Source organism: Meleagris gallopavo, chromosome 24 (genome assembly GCF_905368555.1).
Source record: "Meleagris gallopavo chromosome 24, MGAL_WU_HG_1.1, whole genome shotgun sequence".
In the NCBI taxonomy this organism is placed as follows: Eukaryota; Metazoa; Chordata; class Aves; order Galliformes; family Phasianidae; genus Meleagris; species Meleagris gallopavo.
In genome coordinates, this window is record NC_139427.1 from 285,318 (window position 1) to 305,269 (window position 19,952).

The 19,952-nt window shown below is 47.1% G+C and overlaps 1 protein-coding gene across 2 annotated transcripts; it reads right to left on the reverse strand.

Moving 5' to 3' along the window:
• On the reverse strand, window positions 1-19,892 carry CDS2 (CDP-diacylglycerol synthase 2). Of its 2 annotated transcripts, none has more exons than XM_085242932.1 (13): window positions 19,466-19,892; window positions 11,563-11,705; window positions 10,528-10,624; window positions 10,295-10,392; window positions 9,441-9,580; window positions 9,057-9,115; window positions 8,244-8,326; window positions 6,958-7,045; window positions 6,691-6,759; window positions 5,811-5,963; window positions 5,386-5,505; window positions 4,608-4,711; window positions 1-3,986 (listed from the first exon to the last, which is right to left on the reverse strand). In XM_085242932.1, the coding sequence occupies exons 1-13, from the start codon at window positions 19,514-19,516 to the stop codon at window positions 3,857-3,859; spliced, it is 1,335 nt and encodes a 444-aa protein (XP_085099058.1). In that variant the 5' UTR covers window positions 19,517-19,892; the 3' UTR covers window positions 1-3,856. The 2 variants fall into 2 exon arrangements, with proteins under 2 accessions (XP_085099058.1, XP_085099057.1); XM_085242931.1 differs by having other exon boundaries at window positions 11,563-11,711; window positions 19,466-19,890.
• Between the last annotated feature and the right edge of the window lie 60 nt (window positions 19,893-19,952).

The window sequence follows — 19,952 nt, forward strand, 5'->3', positions numbered from 1 at the left end:
TAATGGAACTTATATTTATTTAACAGTAACATACAGTATATAAATAGGGTAAATACTTTAAAATATACAATATATCACATTCGGACATCCTGTCAAAGAAAGGCAAATCTACATGTGTAGCTAAAACATGAACTGAAAGAACGATGCACAGAGAAAGAAGCAGATGGAGGAATGCCCAGGTCAGGTCTGGAGAACAGGAGCACACAACCACTACGGGAGCACAGAATGCAGCTGGGGATGGGTACAGAGGGCAGAACCATGGGAGCCTTCACACGATGCTTTCTGTGAGGCAGAGAGGTCTGGACGAGGCGTAGGGATGGTTCCACAGGGCTCTGCCTTCCTCCTATGGGACCAAGTGGTCAGAGGAGGAAGAGGAGGAGGAAGGAGAAGGGATGGGGACATGCATCGCCATCAGAACGCACCCGGACATCTCTGACACTGGCAGTCCCCGACCTGACACCAAGTGCTGGCTGATGCTGTGGGATTTGCAGCTTTCTGAGCCACATAAAGACCCCTCCAGGTCAGCATCAGCAAGCCCCCGAGCCCATCACCACCAAGACCTAAATAGCAGGAGGTGGGTACAGGATGTAACACCTTACGCCGCAATTAGGTGTCAATGTTTCCCTGCTGGTCACACTGAGAGTGCAGCTGAGCTGCGAGCTCATCCAGCCTACAGCCAGGCTCAGAGAAGCAAATCCCCGCCCGAACTCACCCGGTGCTCAACCACACAGCGCAGCAGTGCTGCAGGGCGCACCAGCACCCGATGCTTCACAGAAACCACCGCGGACGCTCGGAGTTCACCCTTGCTGCTCTGCCGCCCAAGAGGAGGAACAGCTCCACCTATGGAGAGCAAAACTACTGTGCAGTAACTTGAAACGGTCAGCAAACGAAAGCCATTCCCAGGCAGGAGTGGTGGGGCAACCCCACACATCCTGCCCCAAACCAGCGCTGCTGTCACTGGGAGCTGGGCACTATTGTCCCCTACACCAGAACAGCCCTGCGCTCCCAGCAGCGGTGCAGAAACCAAGCGGGTTTACCAGCCACAGCTGCTTCGCTCACCACATTATTCAGCCAGACCAGCCTGCAGATCGCCTAACCACCCTCCGCCTCTCATTTCCTCCTCCATTTCCCAAACGAACGCAGCAGTCCCGTTCAGTTATAACTAAACTTGAGTGCACCATTTCCATGTAGCTTTACGCTCATCCTCTGCACTGCTGGGGAGGAAGGAAGAAGGAAGCTGCGAGCTCAGCAGAAAAGCCACTCACACACATCAGCGCTGCTTCTCCCCGAGCAACGCAGCCATGAACGCAGCTGCTTTGCCCTCCGGTGTCCACATGCAGCACTGCACCGTCAAAAAGGCCCAAAAGCTACTTCAAATCAAAAGCATGCACAAAGATTTCGGTTTTTTGCCCCACTAATTACGACTAAAGATGGACGAAAGGTTTAAAGCAAGATGAGAGGAGACTAGAGACCAGTGTGCAAAATGCATGGCTATAAGGAGCAGTACACTTTTGTTATATCTATCAACACTGTACCTCCTGAGGACGGACTTCAGCCCCAACAGCACAGTATAACACAGTACAAGGGATTTTGGTAGCTGTTGCCATCAGGCAGTGAGAGTCCAGGACAGCACCAGCTTGTGTGACCATAGGGAAAGCTGCTTTTGGAGACTACACAACACCCTGTTGCTTCCACGTCCATTCCCAGTTCAAATGCCCTCACCTAATTTCAGATAAATCGTAGCAAAACGCAGCCCAGGTTTATTCTCTGTGCAAAGCAAGATGGAAGTGTTTTGATTCTCCCCTTTAGATGTTGGAACAACATCCTCCAAGTCAACACAAAATAAATCCCTGCCTGATTGAGGCTGGATAAGATCAGGCCCCTCAACTGATCTAGGGAAGCATCTACGCTGTTGGTGTGAATAAAACACAATCCTGACCTGATCCCAAACATCAGCCCTGACCCTGCCAGAAGATGGCAGCTTTGCCAGCACTGCTGTGGAAATAGTCCTTCCTTCTCCACAGTGCATGCTGTATTTGCAGTGCAACGGGCACGAGCTTCTGCCCCACAGCTCCTGCTTAGGGAGAGGAAGCAGAACTTACGACACAGAGTTGTACAGAAATAAGAGAGAGATTGGGTTCTACTCATGTATTTACACAAGCACATTTGTGCTCTCCTGCCCACTCTTCCAGGGGGATCGAAAGCAAGAGCAGAATCAGAATATGATATGAGCACGAAATAGCTGCAGGTGCTTTACTTCCTGCTGATGCTTTGCTGGTTTGCAGCATGTACAAGTCATCCACGTGGGGGGAGTGTCTGTATAAGGTTTACGACAGCAATTATTTGAAAAAAACGAAGTATTTCTGTGTTACCTTTACCTGACGCTTGCTCCCTGGGTTAAAATAAGGAAAAGTTTCTCTGTCTTGTGCACAAATTATGAGAATAAGTAAAATCAGTCATCTTCTCCATGAGAACACTGCATAAGATCTAGAATAAGTTGGGGATATTTTCACTATCTGGTCACAAAAAGAGAAAATAAGTTTTACAATTTTTAGGGCTCTTTAAAATAATTGAAGCGTATGACAAAGTAAAGGAAAATAGTTTGATAAAACCTCCAACTATTAAGTGCAACCTACGGATGACAAGATTCAGTAAGCGAAGCAGGACAGAAGCCTGCAGGTGAATGAACCCAGACTGAAATGCAACACAGACCATGGTAAAGCTCAGCAGCACAACATCTAGAACTCAAGTAACAAACAGGTGACAGCCATGATCCCTGAAAGAAAAATGAAATACCCCGCTGACAGCACCTGTGTGGTGCTGGAGCCCAACCTGCACGTTTCAGAAACAAAACCAAGTTGGGTAAAATGTCCCAGTGTAGGGGTTCCAACCATCAAGAAATGGAAAAAAAAAAAGAAAAAAAAAAAGTGTGGTTTGATGTTTCTTAAAAGTTATTTGAGTGAGGAAATACGAACCAAGTTATTTACAAGGCTGTTTTTACTTGGCAAGACTTACTCAATGAAAGCTTAGATGTTCTTTAAAACCTTTTTCCTCAATGCAGTTTTGAAGCGAACTGAACTTCCCACATTCCCATGAGCACTACCAGCTTCTTAATTCCTTACCCCCAGTTAATTTCCAATTTAACAGGTTAAGAAAGATCTTATTAGCCAAAATATCAGCTAGAAGAGGAGAATGTGGGAAGCACTGGCAGAAACAGCAAGTGACAATAGAGACACATGCCCGACCGGGCAGAGGAATATTGCTGGATTAGTACAAGGTCCTCTTCCAACTAATTGAGCCTTGTGCTTGCTGTGCAGAATCTCCAAGGGGCTGCACATAGGCATGTGTGTATGTGACCTTCTAGGAAAATGAACATCCACAGTCACCACCGGAGAAAATTAAGGTCTCCAGAGCTGCCATCACAATCACAGCCTGGCACAGCACCCAGGGGAGCTGTATGGCTTCATCTTTCCCTGCTGGCAGAGCTGGCTGTATGGACACTACAGTGTGTATTCCCTGCATAAAACCACTCACAGGAAAAGTTCAGCTCTGCCCACATCTGCATCGATGATTAAAACTGACCACAAGGACAGCTGTACCCTCTTACTTCACCCAACTCCTTCCAAGTCTTCATTCCTTTCCAGCTACAAACTCAGATTTGCTCATTTGAACCAAAGCTATATAAATATATTATTATATATTTAAAAAAAAAAACAACACAAATGCAAACATTTACCAAGAAAGGAAGAAAAGTTACAGTGAAATGAGGCCTTGTTATTGTCTTAAATCAGGCAAGCCAGGAATTTCCATGGGGAGGCTTGTCTGTTTTCAGTCCTGTTCCAAATCACATGGCTGTCTATGCGTCCTCTGAGCCAACTAACACTCCCTTGTCAACCAGGTGTGCTTTTAGCGTGTTGAAGATGTGCAGCTGCTGGTCTGGCCTCAAGGTTAAGAACTGCTGGATCAGTTTGCTCGGGTTAGGACCTCTGAAACACAAAAGCATTGTTACCAGCGAATCCCAGTGCTCTTGGAACCCAAATGCCTACTCATTCACAATAGTTTTACCCAGGGAATCCAATTTGGAGATGGGGAAATGGATTCAAGGGAGACAGCATGCTGAGCTGTAAACAAAACCAACAACAACCAAACCTAATCTGTTTCCGTAGGACGCTGGAACAGATTAACAGATGCTATTAACAGATGCTCCTCCTCTAGAATAAAAACACTCGTGAATTCAGCTCCTCATCTCCTTCAGTACAGCTTCTGTGCATCCCTGGGCTTTCTTCTACTCTTGAACATCTGTATACTGCAGCAGAACTAAAATTTTGCTGCTTGATCAGCTCAGGGGAAACCCTGTTCAAGATTCACAGGAATGCAGAAAGGACATGCAAGAGGACTGGAGTAACAGACCTTAAGAAACTGATTGTGTTTCCAGCTCGATGTGACTGTTTTGGATGACACTTTCCTTTTCAAGCCCCTATTCCTTCTCTTTCCTTGTCTTGTATTTTGTACTCACAGGAGTATCAACTGTCTCATATTGCAAACCTGTACTGTGTGTCACTTGAGTTTGAGTAGGTCCCCAAACCTCACTGGAAAGCAGTAAATACCTGATAAAGCTTGCGATGTACACGTTCACAAAGGTAGCCATCAGATACTGACAGTCAAAGCGATCCATGATACCCCCATGCCCTGGAATTGTGTTGGCAAAGTCCTGTGCAAAGCAGAAAAGATGACATTAAAGTTTCAGATGCCCATTACCTGTACTTACTTAAGTGCATTTATGTGCCACTCTCATACCCCTCCTTTAATTCTTCCCAGAAGGCAAAAGTCAGACTAAGAAGAAATTTTGCTTGATCTCTCCCCTGGTTCTAAAAGTTCCTCCTGTATGAAGGCCACCAGTGCCTGATGACATCAAGGCTTAACTCAGATCCGTCACTCAGAGGTCAAGGAAGGCCAATGTTTATCACTTGCAATGTGTCCTGCCTTTATCTTAGCTGCACAGAGACTGTTTGTATCTAAAACCAGCCTGCAAAACATCAAGGCAAGCCTCAGACTGCAAAATATCCTGACTGAGTCAGGATGTTTTATTCATCTACCTCCAGTTCTGCACCAAAGCAGTGTCTAGAATATTGCTGTTGAAATTTTAAGATCTCTCCCCACATCCATTTAATAAAACTTAAAATAATAATAATAATAATAAATAAATAAATAAAAATAAAAAAATCCCACAAAACTGAATCATGCCCCGTTGCTCTATTTGTTACTGAACAAACATTCTCTCCATTCCCAAAGCTCCCAACTTGCTTCCTTGGAGAGACTGTTCAGAGTGGCAGTAACTGTTCAGTCTTTACATTATCTACTGCAAATGACAGTGCATATCCTCACCTTAATTTTGAAGGCTCTCTTAAATCCACTAGCAAAGAAGCCTCCAAATGGCCCAATAAGGGAGGCAAAAGTAGACAGTGCAATGCTGTGGATTTGGAAGGGGTACATCCGGACTGTCTTCTGCAAGGAAAAAAAACCAACATGTCAGAGAAGGATTTCCACCTAGAATAGCACTGCTCACTTGTTGCCCATCTTTCTCCCTTCACCATGCACCAAGGCCAGCTGCTTTTCAAATGGGTTCATGTCTTGGAATAGTTGCATTGGGCCTTCAATCCAAATGGAGCACCACTGAATTCCCCCCATTTTCTGGATGTACCATCATCCCTTGTCATGTTCCCTTGAATTGCACCAAAATAAAGCCCTAATTTCTTTTTCTCACGTTCCTATCATGTTCCTAAGGCCTCAATAAATAGAGAGAGTCCTACCCAGCCCACCACAGACTGCAGCACCAAGGGGATGTTGTACTCCTGCAGCTGGAACAGCTCTGATGGCTCACAGTCCACTGTGAAGCTGTTGGTGTCATTGTTGAACTCCACCGGACAAGTAAAGCACCGATACCCAGACATCACATAGGACAGCTTCAAAAGGAGAGAAATAAAGATACAGTATGAGAAATTATGATTAACACCTTCCTCAGCAATGAGGCAAAGGGGCTCTTAAGGGAAAAGGCCACTCAGGGAGACATGGTGAGGGCAGAGCTTCGCTGCCAGCTTCGCTAGGAAGATTGCTTTCCTGAGAACAGTAATTGGCTGAAGGCAGAGAAAGCATTTGTTTAGTAATTGCATCTGGTCAACAACCAGTAATCAGAGCCCTTTACAAAAAAACTGAGACAGGTTGCACTATTTGGCTGAGCAGATGGATGCAACCAGAGACACAGATCGACACAAAACCAGGTACAAATATTCCAAGAGCACCGAGTTCCCCACGCAGCCTTTGAAATAGGCATTTATCCAATAGCAGCCCCAGATGCTTTGGCTGTACCCAAATGTGTACAGCATCTGTGGAGATGCTGTAGTCTCTCCCCTTCAAGGTACAAGAGAGAGTGTTTCGAGGATAACTGAAGAAATGGATGTGTCACAGGGTCTGATGAGGACTGAAAGCTTCCCGCAGTGTCCTGCTCCATCAGCAGGATCTGCACACAGTGCAAAACAGAACCACAGACCAGTTCAAATCCAGGTCAGTAGGAAAAAGGTAAATTTTCTGAGAAGAGCCAGTAGAGTTTAAAGTTTGTGTGCACTTTTTAGCCAACACTCTGTCACCTTACAAACAGAAGCCAAAGAAAGAAGCAGCACGATTGCTACTTACCAGTAACCCAAACAAAACGGTGGCAAAAAACCCTCCAATAAAACCCTCCCAGGTCTTCTTCGGGGACAGCTGCCAGAGGGAGAGAAAGAAGGGGATCATTACAAACTGCACCTACGCTCACTGCAACACAGACTGGAGCACACACCAAGTTTCATTTGGAAGCTTGCTTCAGACTTCTAAAAAGCCACAAAACTGGAGATCAGGGAACACAGGATTAATATCTGAAGAAGCTAAAATGCATCTTTTGTTCAACAAAGCATTACAAACCTTGATTAGTGGGGTGCGTCCAAAGAAGAACCCAAACATGTATGCCATGATGTCATTGCAGATCACACATGAAATCGGGACGATGAACCTACATGGGGGAAGAGCAAAACCATTTGAAGTGTCAAATCAGACAACCCCGAGGCTTAACTAAGCAGGCAGCTGCTTCTTAAAACGTTTTGCAGGACTATGACATTAATACCTCCCTATCCAATACAATCTCACACGATAGGAGCAATGACTTGAAGCTCTCAGGACGATCCCAGAGGTTACTCCAGTGCTCTGGACTAAAGAGCGTGTTGTGTACCCAGAACAGACTGTTTTAAGCACATTTTCTTTTGTCACACGTGGCATGCTGTTAGGTAGCTGCCTTCTTTTCCCCCAGAAAGGCTGCACTTCAGCTGTAAGCAGGCTGCTCACAAAGCACTCTGGGCTGGCTGAGGAGCACATAGGAACATGCAATCTTCAGAGCAGCCAAAATTAGTTCCTGGTACTGCTGGTCTGGGGAAGATGGAGACGGAGAGCCCCGTCCTGAAAAGGGCTTCCCCTCTGCAGCTGGAGTAAGCTGGGAAAGGCAGCAGGTTGCAATCTCCCTTCTTTCACATTGATGCTTTTAACATTATGCTGGCAGTGCTGCCCACAACCAAGTGCTCAGCAGCACTCTCCTGTCCATTTGCTAAATATGGGTGGGCAGAGAAGGCATTGAAACGGGCCTAGCACTGCCTGAGATGTCCGTGCACCACAATTTGCAGATGCTTTAATACAGCTCTGCACAAAGCAAGTCCTAAGTACCTGAGGAATTGCTCAATATTTTGTTTTTCTATTCTGAACAGGAAGCACTTTGTCCTTGGTCACTCATTAAGAAAAGTTTTTAACTCAAAATGTGGTAAGAGGTTCCAGGAAGACCTTATAGGGCCTAACAGTTTATAAAGGGGGCTTACAAGAAAGATGGAGAAAAACTTTTTACCAGGGCTTGTAGTGACAGGACAAGGGACAAAAATTTTAACTGAATAAGAGTGGATGTATGGAAGAAATATTTTACATGAGGCTGGTGAGACATCAGAACAGGTTGCCCAGAGAATTTATGGGTGCTTGTCATTGGAAGCGTTCAAGTGTTTGGACAGCATTTTAAGCAACCTAATCTAGGGAAAGATGTCCCCGTTCACAGCAGAGGGGTTGGAACAAGGTGATCTTTAAGGGTCCCTTCCAACCCAAATCATTCCATGATTCTGTGATAATCTGTATGAGGCTGCAGAAGTCAAAGCAACTCAGAACACACAGCAACTCACCATATCATTCCTTCAAACAGGTTGTGAATGATGAGGTGCGACTGGGTAACAACAATTAGCAAGGTCACATGGGTCCATCCAAACTGGAAGAGAAGACAGCATGCAGTCCAGCCTGCCTTGAGACACTGCTCACACACACCGCTGGCAGAAATCAGATGCTGTTAGCTACCTCTCAGACTGAGAACAGCTCATGCACATGTGCTAGCATGCACCTTCACCATGAGAAACACCAAGAGGCATGAGGAACAGGGAACAGCCACCCCTAGTGATTTATGGCATATTCTTCAGCTCAAGCCCAGAGCTGAACTTCATTGGGTAGAGTTCTGCCAGACCAAGTGCTCTTTAGCCCTTTCCTCTCCCATACATCTCACTCAGCCTTCTGACTAGCTGAGAAGCAAAAGGTTGATGGATATCCAAGCTCTTTCTCTGTGTGCTGATTAAACTGGACAGCAAAACTAACCATACTGATGGTCAAAAGGAGCAATTCCTTTGACATCTGGGAAAAGGGCAACATAGCCAGTCAACCCCAGTGGCAATCTGCCCTCAACACAAGAGTCAAATGCAGTCACCTCAGCTTGCAGAAAGTTTCTTAAGAGCATCCTCCAGTGTAGAGAGAATTCACGACTGGAGGGAAATTTTGTCTGATTATCTCCCCAAATCTACAGTCTGCTCACAGTAACTTTCCTTTGGGGCAGCATTACAGCACACAGCCAGCACAGAAGCAAGTATTTATCTACATAACATTTTCAAGCAGCCTATATTATTTATCATTCTGCCTCCAAGTGGGGGCAGCCAGCCCCTTTTTAACCATACCATGTAAAACTGGAGGCGATAGTGCTTCTTCACCAGGCTCAAGACAAACATGCAGAAACCTAGTGAGAGACAGAAAAAGAGTGAATAGAGGAAACATTTCTTCAACAATAAATATTTCCCCCCCCAAGGGGGGCACAGTTGCCTACAAATTATACTTGTATAGTTAAGCATCAAGCCTAATTGTCTCATTGAGTTTAGGGAGTTTTCTTCTACAGAGCCTCATTTAAGGGACTTGTCACCCTGTGGTCAAGTTACAACGTCACTAAGAACAGAAACAATTTGCTATCGATGTTGAATGTATACAATGCTCAGGGCAAGAGTAGTTAAAGCAGATTTCAAACTTCCAGCCCAGTCAGGTTTAAAAACAGAAAATGTGGTCTCTACCTGTTAAGTAGAGGGCGAAAGAAATGAAGCGGTGGTATTTGCTGAGAATTCGCAGGGGCTCCTCCCTCTGAACCAGGGTGAAGAAATAATCTGTCACAGTCTCACCATAGAAAAAGTAGTTAACACAGAGTAAGAAGTACCTGTAGAGAAGGCAGATGCTTGTTAGCAGGGCCCTAAAAGGCTCCTAGAGAACACAGAAAGTGGCTCTGCATTTCCAAAGTCTTTACATTGCTTTTATACATTGCAAAGAGCCATCGTCCTGCAAGTGATGGGCAGAACTTTAAATGAAGGTGAAGTTCTAAATGGTGAGAAATAAACTAGTGGCAGCATCACTCAGCTCCACTCTGCAATGGATTTTATGGCTTGATTGTCTGCATCGTATGGCTTTGGCTTTGGCCTTCTGATGCACAAGGACTGCCTGCCTTTAGGTGGCACTCCTCAACAGGCCTCTGTGAACTCCTGCATGCCAAAAGCACCACCCATACACCCTAACAGCACTGCTCCTGCTCTCTCCCCAGCCTCTCTCTGGCAGCCAAAGCTGCTCAACACAGTTATGCCTCAATGTTGAGCCCTGCTTCAAATCCCCTACAAATACCCATCCCATCAACCGTGTCTGTCACATAGTGGTGACTGCCAAACATCCATGCTTCATAAACAGTGGGGTAAATTTTATCAGCACAAGTTCTATCAAAATACACCACAATTTAGAGAAGGCCTTTCCCTTACAAGTGCTGCTAACATATTACAGTGGTCAACACACAGCACAATCCCCTGGTCTCTGGTTTGGAGCTACCTGTCTGCAATGAGGTGAAGCTGCACACAAACACTGGGAGAGGAGGAGTCTCCCTACTCACCAGCTGAGTGTCCTGAACCAAGGCAGGTCATATGAGTGATACACATTATAGCCAATAGTGATAATCTCGTGGAAACATTTGATCTGGACACACATCACCTGCACAAAGAGACAGCAGCAAGATGTAACAGGTTGAAACACCTCCTTCCTCAAAAGTGGAAAAAACATTCCATAATAGGAGGCTCTGAGCTGTCAGCCCCAGCAACTTTCTCCCCTGTTGCTGTGAACACTTACTATTGTCATTAAAACCATGGGTCCCAAGTAGATGATGATGAAGAAGAAGGTGATCATTGCCAGGGTGAGGATGCCTCTTACCCACCAATTCTTCCATCTAGGTCACAGAGAACGAAAGAAGTTAGAGAAAGCCAAAACAAAGTAAGGAAGCAGGATTGCACTTCTGTTCTCTGCATATCATGAAAGCAGGAAACTGAGCCCTGGAAACCCCAGATTTCTTCTTGGTGCAGCAGAGACCTTGTTCTACTGATCAAAGGCTGGCTGCAACAGTTGCGAGGTTACAGCTTAGATCTTAGCAGGGAAGACTGAACACCACTAAATGTAGAAAATATCAGTCAGGCACAGAGTATCTCAAAAGACACTGAAAGAGGCAGGGCATCTGTTCCTGTTCTGGTCTAACAGACAAGCTAGGAATCATTACCAAACCCTGCAGATCTTTTTCCAGAAGAAGCACAGGCTTTGGCATGTTGTACTCTTATTACTGTCCAACAAATCTTGCCTTGAGCATCTCCCATTCTCAGAGAACACCTGAGAGAGATGCTTTTTCCTGTGCCTGAAAGCAGCCTGCAGAATATATTCCCAGCTTCTTCTCAAATCTTGTCCTTATCAGCACATTTTTCCCCACGCACTCCTACACAAGTAGGTCACACTAGTGGTTAAAAGCCATCACAGCCGAGTGCTGAGTGATGTCAAAGCTGAACACAACGTCTTCGGCCTCACCAAGGCCTCCCTTCACCTGTCAAGACCAAGCAGGCAGTGATGCTGCCCTCCTGCAGCACTCCTCTGCCCTGATCCCACACAGAGCAGCCTTGAGCACTGCACTCTGCTAGCCTTGCTGATGTTACCATCACTTTCTGCTGCCTGTGGCCTCGGGGACACCTTCCTGTTTGCATGTGAGAGAGGGAGAAGGCAGCACTACCAGGAGCTGCTCATTCAGCTTCCAGCAGCCATCACCGCACTGCCAGGGCTTGGAAAGCCACATGGCAAATGCAGGGGCACTGGCAGCAGAGCAGAACAATGCTGAGTGGGGGCTACCTTGAGGACAGGTTGGAGAGAGCCCTGTTCAGGACCTCTGGAGTGTCATCTGATGTTGGCACGGGGGGCGATCCTCCAAATTCAGACTTGCTTTCGCTGTCTGACGCGGTCTCTCCATCCAGCTTGTTCTCGGATTCTGATTCCTGCAACTTAAAGAGAGAGAAAAGCTTTACTAGGTACAGTGACAACGATGAATTTGGCCCAGAGAAGGAGCTATGGGTGCCCCATCCCCGAAGGTGCCCAAGGCCAGGCTGGATGGAACCGGGGGCAGCCTGAACTGGTGGGGGCAACCATCCCACAAGAGGGGTGGGGAGCTGCAAGATCCCTTCCAATCCCATGATTGTGCGAGTGAAGAAATCCAGCAGTCCCCAGGATGCAAGGCCTAGTGCCATTCTGCTTCTGCAAACAGGAGAGGAAGAAGACAGGAAAACAGTCACCTAAAGCACGAACATTACATGTTTTAGGTGATTTCCACAATGCACTTTACTCTTTGGCATCCTCAGCAGAGACTACAGGAAAGGATCTGTTTCCTCTGAACAGTTAAAAACACTTTGCAGTTGATTAAGAAGCATCTCAAATACAGCAAGTGCACAGGGGACACGAGCTTGTTAGCAGGAATTTTTACAAGGTCTCTCAATCCCCAGGCAGATCTCCAAGAATGCAGCATTGCCCAAATTAGACAGAAAGAAAGGCCTCCAAGTAGACAGGCTCAAGGCTTCCAGACAGACTTTTCAAGTGCTAACTTAATATGTGGGCACTAAAAATAACACCGAGCCCATCCTCAGAAAGTTGAAGAGGAAGAACATGGCTTATCACTCAGGCCCAGCCATCCTCTCTGGCCACAGGAGAAACGTGCAGAGGAAGGAGACAGCACCTGCTGTCCCTGCACCCTGTATTACTGCTCCAGAGCCCAGCACAAAGTCCTGCATATGAGGGTAAACAAATAAAGGTGAGGCAAGAGGTTACTGAAGACCAGTGGTAGAAAAAGGTTTACAAGCAACCTCCCTTTCTTGAGCTGTTTATCCTCTAGCCCAGATCAGGAATAGAGGACAGACCCAAAAAGGCACATTTTGCCCCTCACTTCAGCATCCTGCTCCTAGAAGCAAGGAAGGAAAATGCCAATCCCTGGGGAGCAACGAGCAGGTGGAGTCCAGGGCATCTGGCTTCAGAGCTACTTCAAGCTCCTGGAAAAAGAGGAGGAAAAGAACAGGAAGAAGCCAAGTGCTGGGGGCTCTGCAAACAACACAACCTCATCCTTTTGGAATGCTGCAGCTCTCTGGGCTCTCCTATAATCAGAAAGCAGAGACCCCACCAAAATAAATGCTGGGAGTGGTTTGCTGTATCCAAATCGAGAGAGTGTTTGTAGTTCAGTGGAGCAGTGAGACTTGAGTGGCATTTCTCTTAGTTAAGGCAGGAAAGGATAATTGCTCCCCAGCTGTAAGGTAGCAGTGGCTGCAGGCCAGGTTCTCAGAACAGACGAGGACAGCTACATGCTGTCAGATGGAGGCAGCTAAAAATACAACGGTGCTTCCGCAGGCATGTGAAGAGCCAGCACGGCACCCATCTCATCCCACGATGCCTCTTCCTTGCTGGGCTCTGTGCTTGCTGCTTCCCATTCCCATGGGCTGAGGACAAGGAGGAGAGCTGAAACAAACACTTCTGCCTGCACTCGTGAGGGAATGAGGAAATACAGCTTGGCTTTAGTTCAGTTTCTCCTTCTGGGCTTATAAGTTACCTTTAGAAATACGGACCTAGGAAAGAAAAATGAATGTGACCGACTCCATTTAAATGAGCACGGAAGTGCTTAGGTACGTGGAGTAACAGCCATTATCTGTGCAAGCTAAAATCAAAAATCTTAAGTAGAATTTTAATGCAGTCCAAGTATTTACCAAATTGCACAAGTCACTGGCAGTGCGATAAAAGGACTAAATGCTGAGATGAGAATGCAGATTCAAGCCAGCATTCCCGCATCTTACTCCCAAAGCACTAACATTGCAGGGCTAAGTGCAAGGCAGCAAATTGTTCCTTGTCTGTGGTGCAGAGGATCAAAAGTTTCACAAAGTACTCAGGGACCAAAAGGAAGGGAAAGAGCACGGATGCCTTTTTCTCTTCCGCTCCTGGCCAGGAATAGGAAGGATAAAAGCAACTGCATAGCTCAAGGGAGCTGCAAAGAGCCAACCTAGCAGCTGTTAGAATGGGCAGAGTGAAAATTTAAGCTCATTACAGAGCTGATGCTCCCATGAAGAGGCTGTGACTGCGAGGAGTGGGTCTGGGCTGCTTAAGCCATAGAGTGCAAACACAGTGCAGTAATGCTGGCACAACCAGTGCAGGGAAGCTGTGTCTGATAGGTGGTTTTCTGCCATGTGCCTGATGCCTCTTCTGTGCTGTCCTCTCCTATTTCTGCAACTGAAACAAAAGCCTACTTGGAGTGAGTTAACCCAGACATCCTGACATCTCCTTCCATAACCACTGGACTGTGCTCTCTCCTTGAACCTTCAAGAGACCTGTTTGGTGCAGATCTGCTTGGCCAGCACCACAGACAAGCCCAGCACTCATTCAATTCATCGACTCAGATACTGAAAAGTTCCTTAAGAAACTGGAGAATAAATAATGCAGGGATAAAACGTTTGTGGACAAATATTTTACCACCCTAAAGATAAGAGTCGTGGAGAAGTGAGTTGTCATAGCTTCCCTTAAACAGCTTAACTCCTGTAAGCAAGAGATATGAAATTTTTGTTCACATTTCCAAAGGGTTTTCACGCAGCAGAAGCACTTTTTCCCCCCCAAGTATCCGTGACATGATCTCAGTTGCCATAGAAACAAGTGAGCTATCTCCCTGCCAAACATTTTCTGCCCAGTACAGAGATACAGTTCAGCATTCAGTGCTGGTAGATTAAATTAGTTGAAGAAATTCTATTCTTTGTGCACCTTCCTTGAAGCAAAGCACTGCTTTATTTAGACTTTCTGCCATGCTAACAAAACGCAGTGATGCAAAGTGCCAATACACCATTAGAGAAAAGAACACTGGCTGGGGCACAAAGCATCTCACGTCCTGGGCAGGTCCAGGAACATGCTTGAATTTCTCATGCTGTGCAGTTGTCCTCAGAGCAATTAAATTCAAGTTTCTCATGTTCCTCCATCAAAACACCCATCAAGTTGGTGCTTGCTGGATCTTGTCCCGAAAACAAAACAAAACTCAGTGATGAAGGTCAGTTTTCATCTATGTTGATATGGGACTCCTTTCCCCATCCCCCCAAAAAACATACTCCAGTGCACAGAAATTAGGGCACGCTGATACACTGAGATCAGTAGCAGATAACATCAAAAAAGGGTAAATGTTTGCACAGAGGCTGAAAGAATTAAGAAAACACCCACTGCCATCTCATGTTCCCAAAGCCACTCACTTTATTTTGAACACAAGCAAGCTCAGCTTGCCAGTGGGATGTGATCAGAGGTATGCATAGTTTGCATGTAGCAGAACAACTGTCTGACAGAAGAACCCGAGCTCAGTGTCAGCAAATATGATTGATGTAAAGTTGTGACTCATCTGGCTAATCCTCTGCCTGGTCCCCAGCTCAGCACAGACTCTGTATATTCCAGGAAATCAAGAAAGGTAAATGCAGCAGGCTCTGCGTCCTTTAGAGAAGCTACTGTACACACAAGAGCACCAAAATAGGTAGTTAACTCTGGCGTTCCCCCAGAACTTCCTACTGTTAAGAACACAACCTGCTCCTCCCTTGTAACACTTGATGGGGTGTTTTGGAGGCTTCAGCGCTGGGTTCTCCTGGCTCTAATGAATCACTCTCCTATCACGGCGTTCATTGAGCCAGCAGCCCTCACCATCCCTGCAGAGACAGAAACACGAGTACAGAAACAAGACATAAATCTCCCGAGCACCTCTGGGATCCATTGTCTGAAAGCAGCTCTGCCCCACCTCGGAGCCACGTCTGCACGCAAACATTTTGATCTCTTATTTGGAAGAGCTGTGAGAAATGAGAGAGAGAACAAACAGCTCTGCACCAACACGTACTCTATTTGCATCAGAAGGTTAGTACAGGAAAAGTCTATTTTTGTCCTCCGAAATGAGAGCTTGCAATGGCTGATGGCTTCTGACCCTCAATTCCTTCAGAGTTAGACATGTTTTTCCGAGACCTCACCAGAAAAACGTCTTACCAGTCCAGTTAATTTGCTGCCTGTGATGCCATCTTGTTCCCATTCCTCTATCCATCCTCTACCCATCACTCCTGCTGGCTTTATTTGAAGCAGTCAAAGAAAGGATTCAGCCCAGTCTACTTAAGTGTAATTCCAACAAACTCAACAGACTTCTGAAGACATGGCTACCATAACGTGACAGGGCTCCCGCACCCTGTTTCTCTGCACCCCATCCTGAGCCAAATGCTGAACCCAGAGCTCCTGCAGCCCTCCCAGCACACAGCCCTTCACCCTCAGCACTGACATTCCAACGCTCAGCATCGTTAGAACACTTTTGATCACAAGGGAAAGCTTGCAAAATGCCTGGAAGTGCAACAATCACAAGGCTTGGCCAGCAGAGCCCACTGCCTTTCATAACACAATACAGATGTAGCCAGACAAGAAGTCACCTCATCAGTCCACTGCTGGGTTGAGCTATGAAAAAGAACAAAAGTCCTCTTCATTGAACCTTTTCCTAAGTAAGGAAAGCTTTTGCTCTTGCTCCTCAAGGCTTTGTGCCATCAAAATAACACTCCTTGCACTCACTGTTTCTACAAGAAATGAGCATCCCTGGCTGCTGTGGGTGGAACACAGTATCCAAACACTGCCCTGGAAATCCACCTGCATGGATCAGTACAGAGAAATGCTTCTGCACAGATTGCCTTTCGCAGCAGCTCCCACCCTCTGAAAAGAGACAGTATTTTCCACCAAGACACTGACTGCCTGTGACAAAGAGGTGGGTAAGCACGACCAGAAGTGACGTAAGGGTGTGAGCTGCAGCCCAGATAAGCCTGCCTCTAAATAGCCCTGCCCTCTGCTCCTTCCATGGGAACGATGTCCGAGATCCTCTCTGGATTTCAGGCAGCCACCACTTCAACATCCTAGCAAAAGAAGGGAAAAAAAGAAATGGGAAAACCTTCTGTTCTCAAGTCACTGCTGAGGAGTGATCTCAGAATGCCATCAGAAGAGCAGAAGTGTTTGGGGCTCCATTCATGCATCATGAAACAATTTTCCTTTACACCTTTGCAATTCAATCTGGAAATTGGAAGATAAAAATGTGATTTCATGGGATGTGCACAGCTCAGGAGAGAAGGCTCTGACCTTCAGTTTTACTTAAAGCATGGGTCTGCCATGGAAAGGAATGGTCTGCAAAGTGAAGGGGTTTATCTAGTAACAAGAAATAGAACTTGTATCAACCATCTCCCCACAACATTAATGGCAACAGTTAACAGCACTTGTTTGGGCAAAAAGAATGGGCACCAAGCACAAATTTCCCTGCTTTTTTAACTAGAGAGATCAGACGGAGTTCACTCATTAAACAGATGAGCCTTGTTCGTACTGAGACAAAGGCTGCGTGCTGCACAGCAGCTCTACAAAAATGATTTTAAAACCTTCTTGCATGAAGCAGCACTTTCAGCTACATGCATTGCTCTGTGTCAAAGGGGAGGACAACATCAAAGCTGTGACACTGTGCAAGGGTTATGGGACCAGAAAGTGAAACCACCCTCCTCCTTCCCGTTATCAAAACAAAGTGAAAACGAGTCGAAAACACAACTTTCCAAGTCTACTCTTAAAACCAGCCTTGACATTTACAGCTCCTTTTAACTTGTTCCTATCAAGAAGCTGAGAGTTCTTTCCAGCAGATAGGCTTCTGTAGAATACAATATGCATGGCTGAATTAGTTTTTGTGGCAATGCCAACTGAATGACAAAGCAGAAACAGGGATCTCCTCTCCTGACAGCAATACCAGCACTGGGCACACAAAGCACACGAAATTCTGCTGCGTTGGCTTTATATCCACCATTATTCCCAGCCTCTGCCAGGCATTACCAAGCTCTAAAACACAAGTTTGATGTCATGGAAGACAAGCCTGCCACAGAGGCATACTGCCATAGGAAGTGCAGTGCTATACAGTTTTTCTAAGGAAGTGCAATGCTGTACAGTTTTTCTAATACAGTATTGCTGTTACCAGGTAACCTCCCACCAGGCTTGCTGTAGCAGTTTGGGGAAATTCTCTGCCTCCTGCAGCTGCCTGCTATTGTTAGGAGACATCATGCTCAGCACCTCCAAGGAGCTGCTCTTCACTAGCTGAAAACATCTCTTTTTTTTTTCCCCTTGCAATTAAAGCCGAGCAGCATGACACAGATATTACCCTCCCTCCTAAGGACACTTCAAGTTATCAACTCCAAGGTAATATTAGAGAAGCCCTTTAGGAGGCTCAATGTGTTTAAAAAGCATACTTGCCTGAAGATAACAGGATTGCACTCAAAATAGCGGCCCTCTGACCTTCCTTAGGAACACATCACAAGCAGCTAAAGCAAGATCGCAGCTTGGCTGAGGGAGTTTGTTTGCATGCCAGTGAAGCAGCACTGGTACTTGCAGGCTTCTGAGGGACGCCTTCCAACTCCCACCAAAGTTCTGGAATATAAAAGTCCCTGAAGATTTTCTGCTGCAAAGTTAATTCTGAGTGAGACAAATGCACTTATCTAGAGGTTAAGCTTTGCTCTGGGCACAGCAACAAAATAAGGATCTTACGGAGATCTGGATGTTGGACAGCTGCACGTAAGACACAAAAAAGGCAAAACCTCAGATCTACTCGAAGGAAATCCATTCTTGATGCTGTCTGTGCTCTCCATTCCAATACCCACTCTAAGCACACTGGAAACAGCAAGCTTACTCAAACACAGCTCCCAACAGGTGTTAAGCTGACATTTAAAACACGCTAAATGTAACATTTAGCAGCATTAAACGTAACGTTTTGATTGAAGAAAAGAGTTTTGCATGACGATTTCATGCTCCTCTGAATACTTCATGCATCAGCAGAGGAATCATGTCAACACAGTGCTGCTAAGGGCAAGCATTGGGCAAAGCAGGCAAAACACCTGCATTGAACTGGAAGGCAGCAAAGAACTACTTTTTCCTCCAGTTGTGATTTTGTGGTTTAAATCTGCATAGAGAAACTTTTTTTGGATTGCTTATTCCTCTTGTTTCCTTACACTTGAGTGGGACAGGTGAGCAAAGCAGAGGATCACAGCTTGGCTGGGGTTGGAAGGGAGCTTAAAAGCTGTAGAACTGAAACGGTTTGGGTCGGAATTCTCCTTAAAGATCACACGACTTGGGTCTGGGTTGAAGGGTATTTAAAGATCAGAAAAACATGGAATGGGCTGGGGAGGTCCTGAAAGATCAAACAGCCATGGGATGACGTAGGGTTGAGTTGGAAGGGTCCTTAAAGATCGCAGAACCACGGAATCACAGCACGGTCGGCCTGGAAGGGACCTGAGAGCCCCTTGCAGTGGGCTGGGTGCCCCCCACCAGCCTCGGGCACCTCCGTGATGGGACACCGCAGCTCCTGAGGGCGATGCCAAGTTCCGAGCACCGCGTCTGGGGTCGAAGCAGAACGGACGCTACAGGAAAGCCATCAGATTCCCCCTCCACAGCCGATCCTCAGCAAACCACCGCCGTTAAATCCCATTAAACCACTGCTATTTCTGCTGAAGGAGGAGCCCCGCGGGCCCTTGCAGCTCGGGATGCTCTACGAACCGCCGCCGAGCGAGGAGCCGCCCCGCACCCGAGGAGCTGAACCCGGCCCGGGCCTCCGCTCCCCGCCGGCCGCCCCAGGGGCTCCCGCTCAGCCCCCAGATCCGAGGCCCGGCCCGCTGCACCGCCACCCCTCAGCAGAAGGCTTCGCCCCGCCGCCGCCGCCGCTGCCCACCTTCTCCTCGGGCTCCCGCTCCCCGCACAGCCGCTGCCGCAGCTCGCTCATCCCGACCCGCAGCTCCGCTCCGCACCCCGCTGCCGCTGCGCGCCCTCCGGAGCCAGGGAAGGGAGAGGACCGGGAGCCGCCCGCCAATCACAGCCGCGGAATGGCCGCGGTGGGCGGGGCTAAGCGGCCGCGGCCACGCCCACGTGTACCCGGATGTGAGCGGCCGCCACTGAGATGGCTGGGCGCGGGTGCGCAGCTGGTGGTAGAGGAGGGAAAACGGCCCTGAGCGCGGGGCGGAAGGAGCAGACCGGAGAGCGCCGTACGTGGGCGCTGCCTCAATCGTGGCGGTTTTGTTTCAGAGAGGGAATTCCCTTCGGTGTTCGCTCTGGCCCGGAGTTTCTCTCAGGCTTCGCAGGCCCCGCCGCCATCGCTTCACGGCGAGGCGGGGCGGTGCTGTATAACACATGTGTTGAGTAGTTCCACTGGCGTTAGGAGG

Coding starts and splice junctions, on each gene's coding strand:
- CDS2 (XM_085242931.1), bottom strand. CDS start 19,516: ATGAGCGAGCTGCGGCAGCGGCTGTGCGGGGAGCGGGAGCCCGAGGAG. Junction 9,581..10,294: donor TGGTTCAGGACACTCAGCTG/GTGAGTAGGGAG, acceptor CCTTCTCTACAG/GTACTTCTTACTCTGTGTTA. Junction 8,327..9,056: donor ATCGCCTCCAGTTTTACATG/GTATGGTTAAAA, acceptor CTTCTCTTCCAG/TTTGGATGGACCCATGTGAC.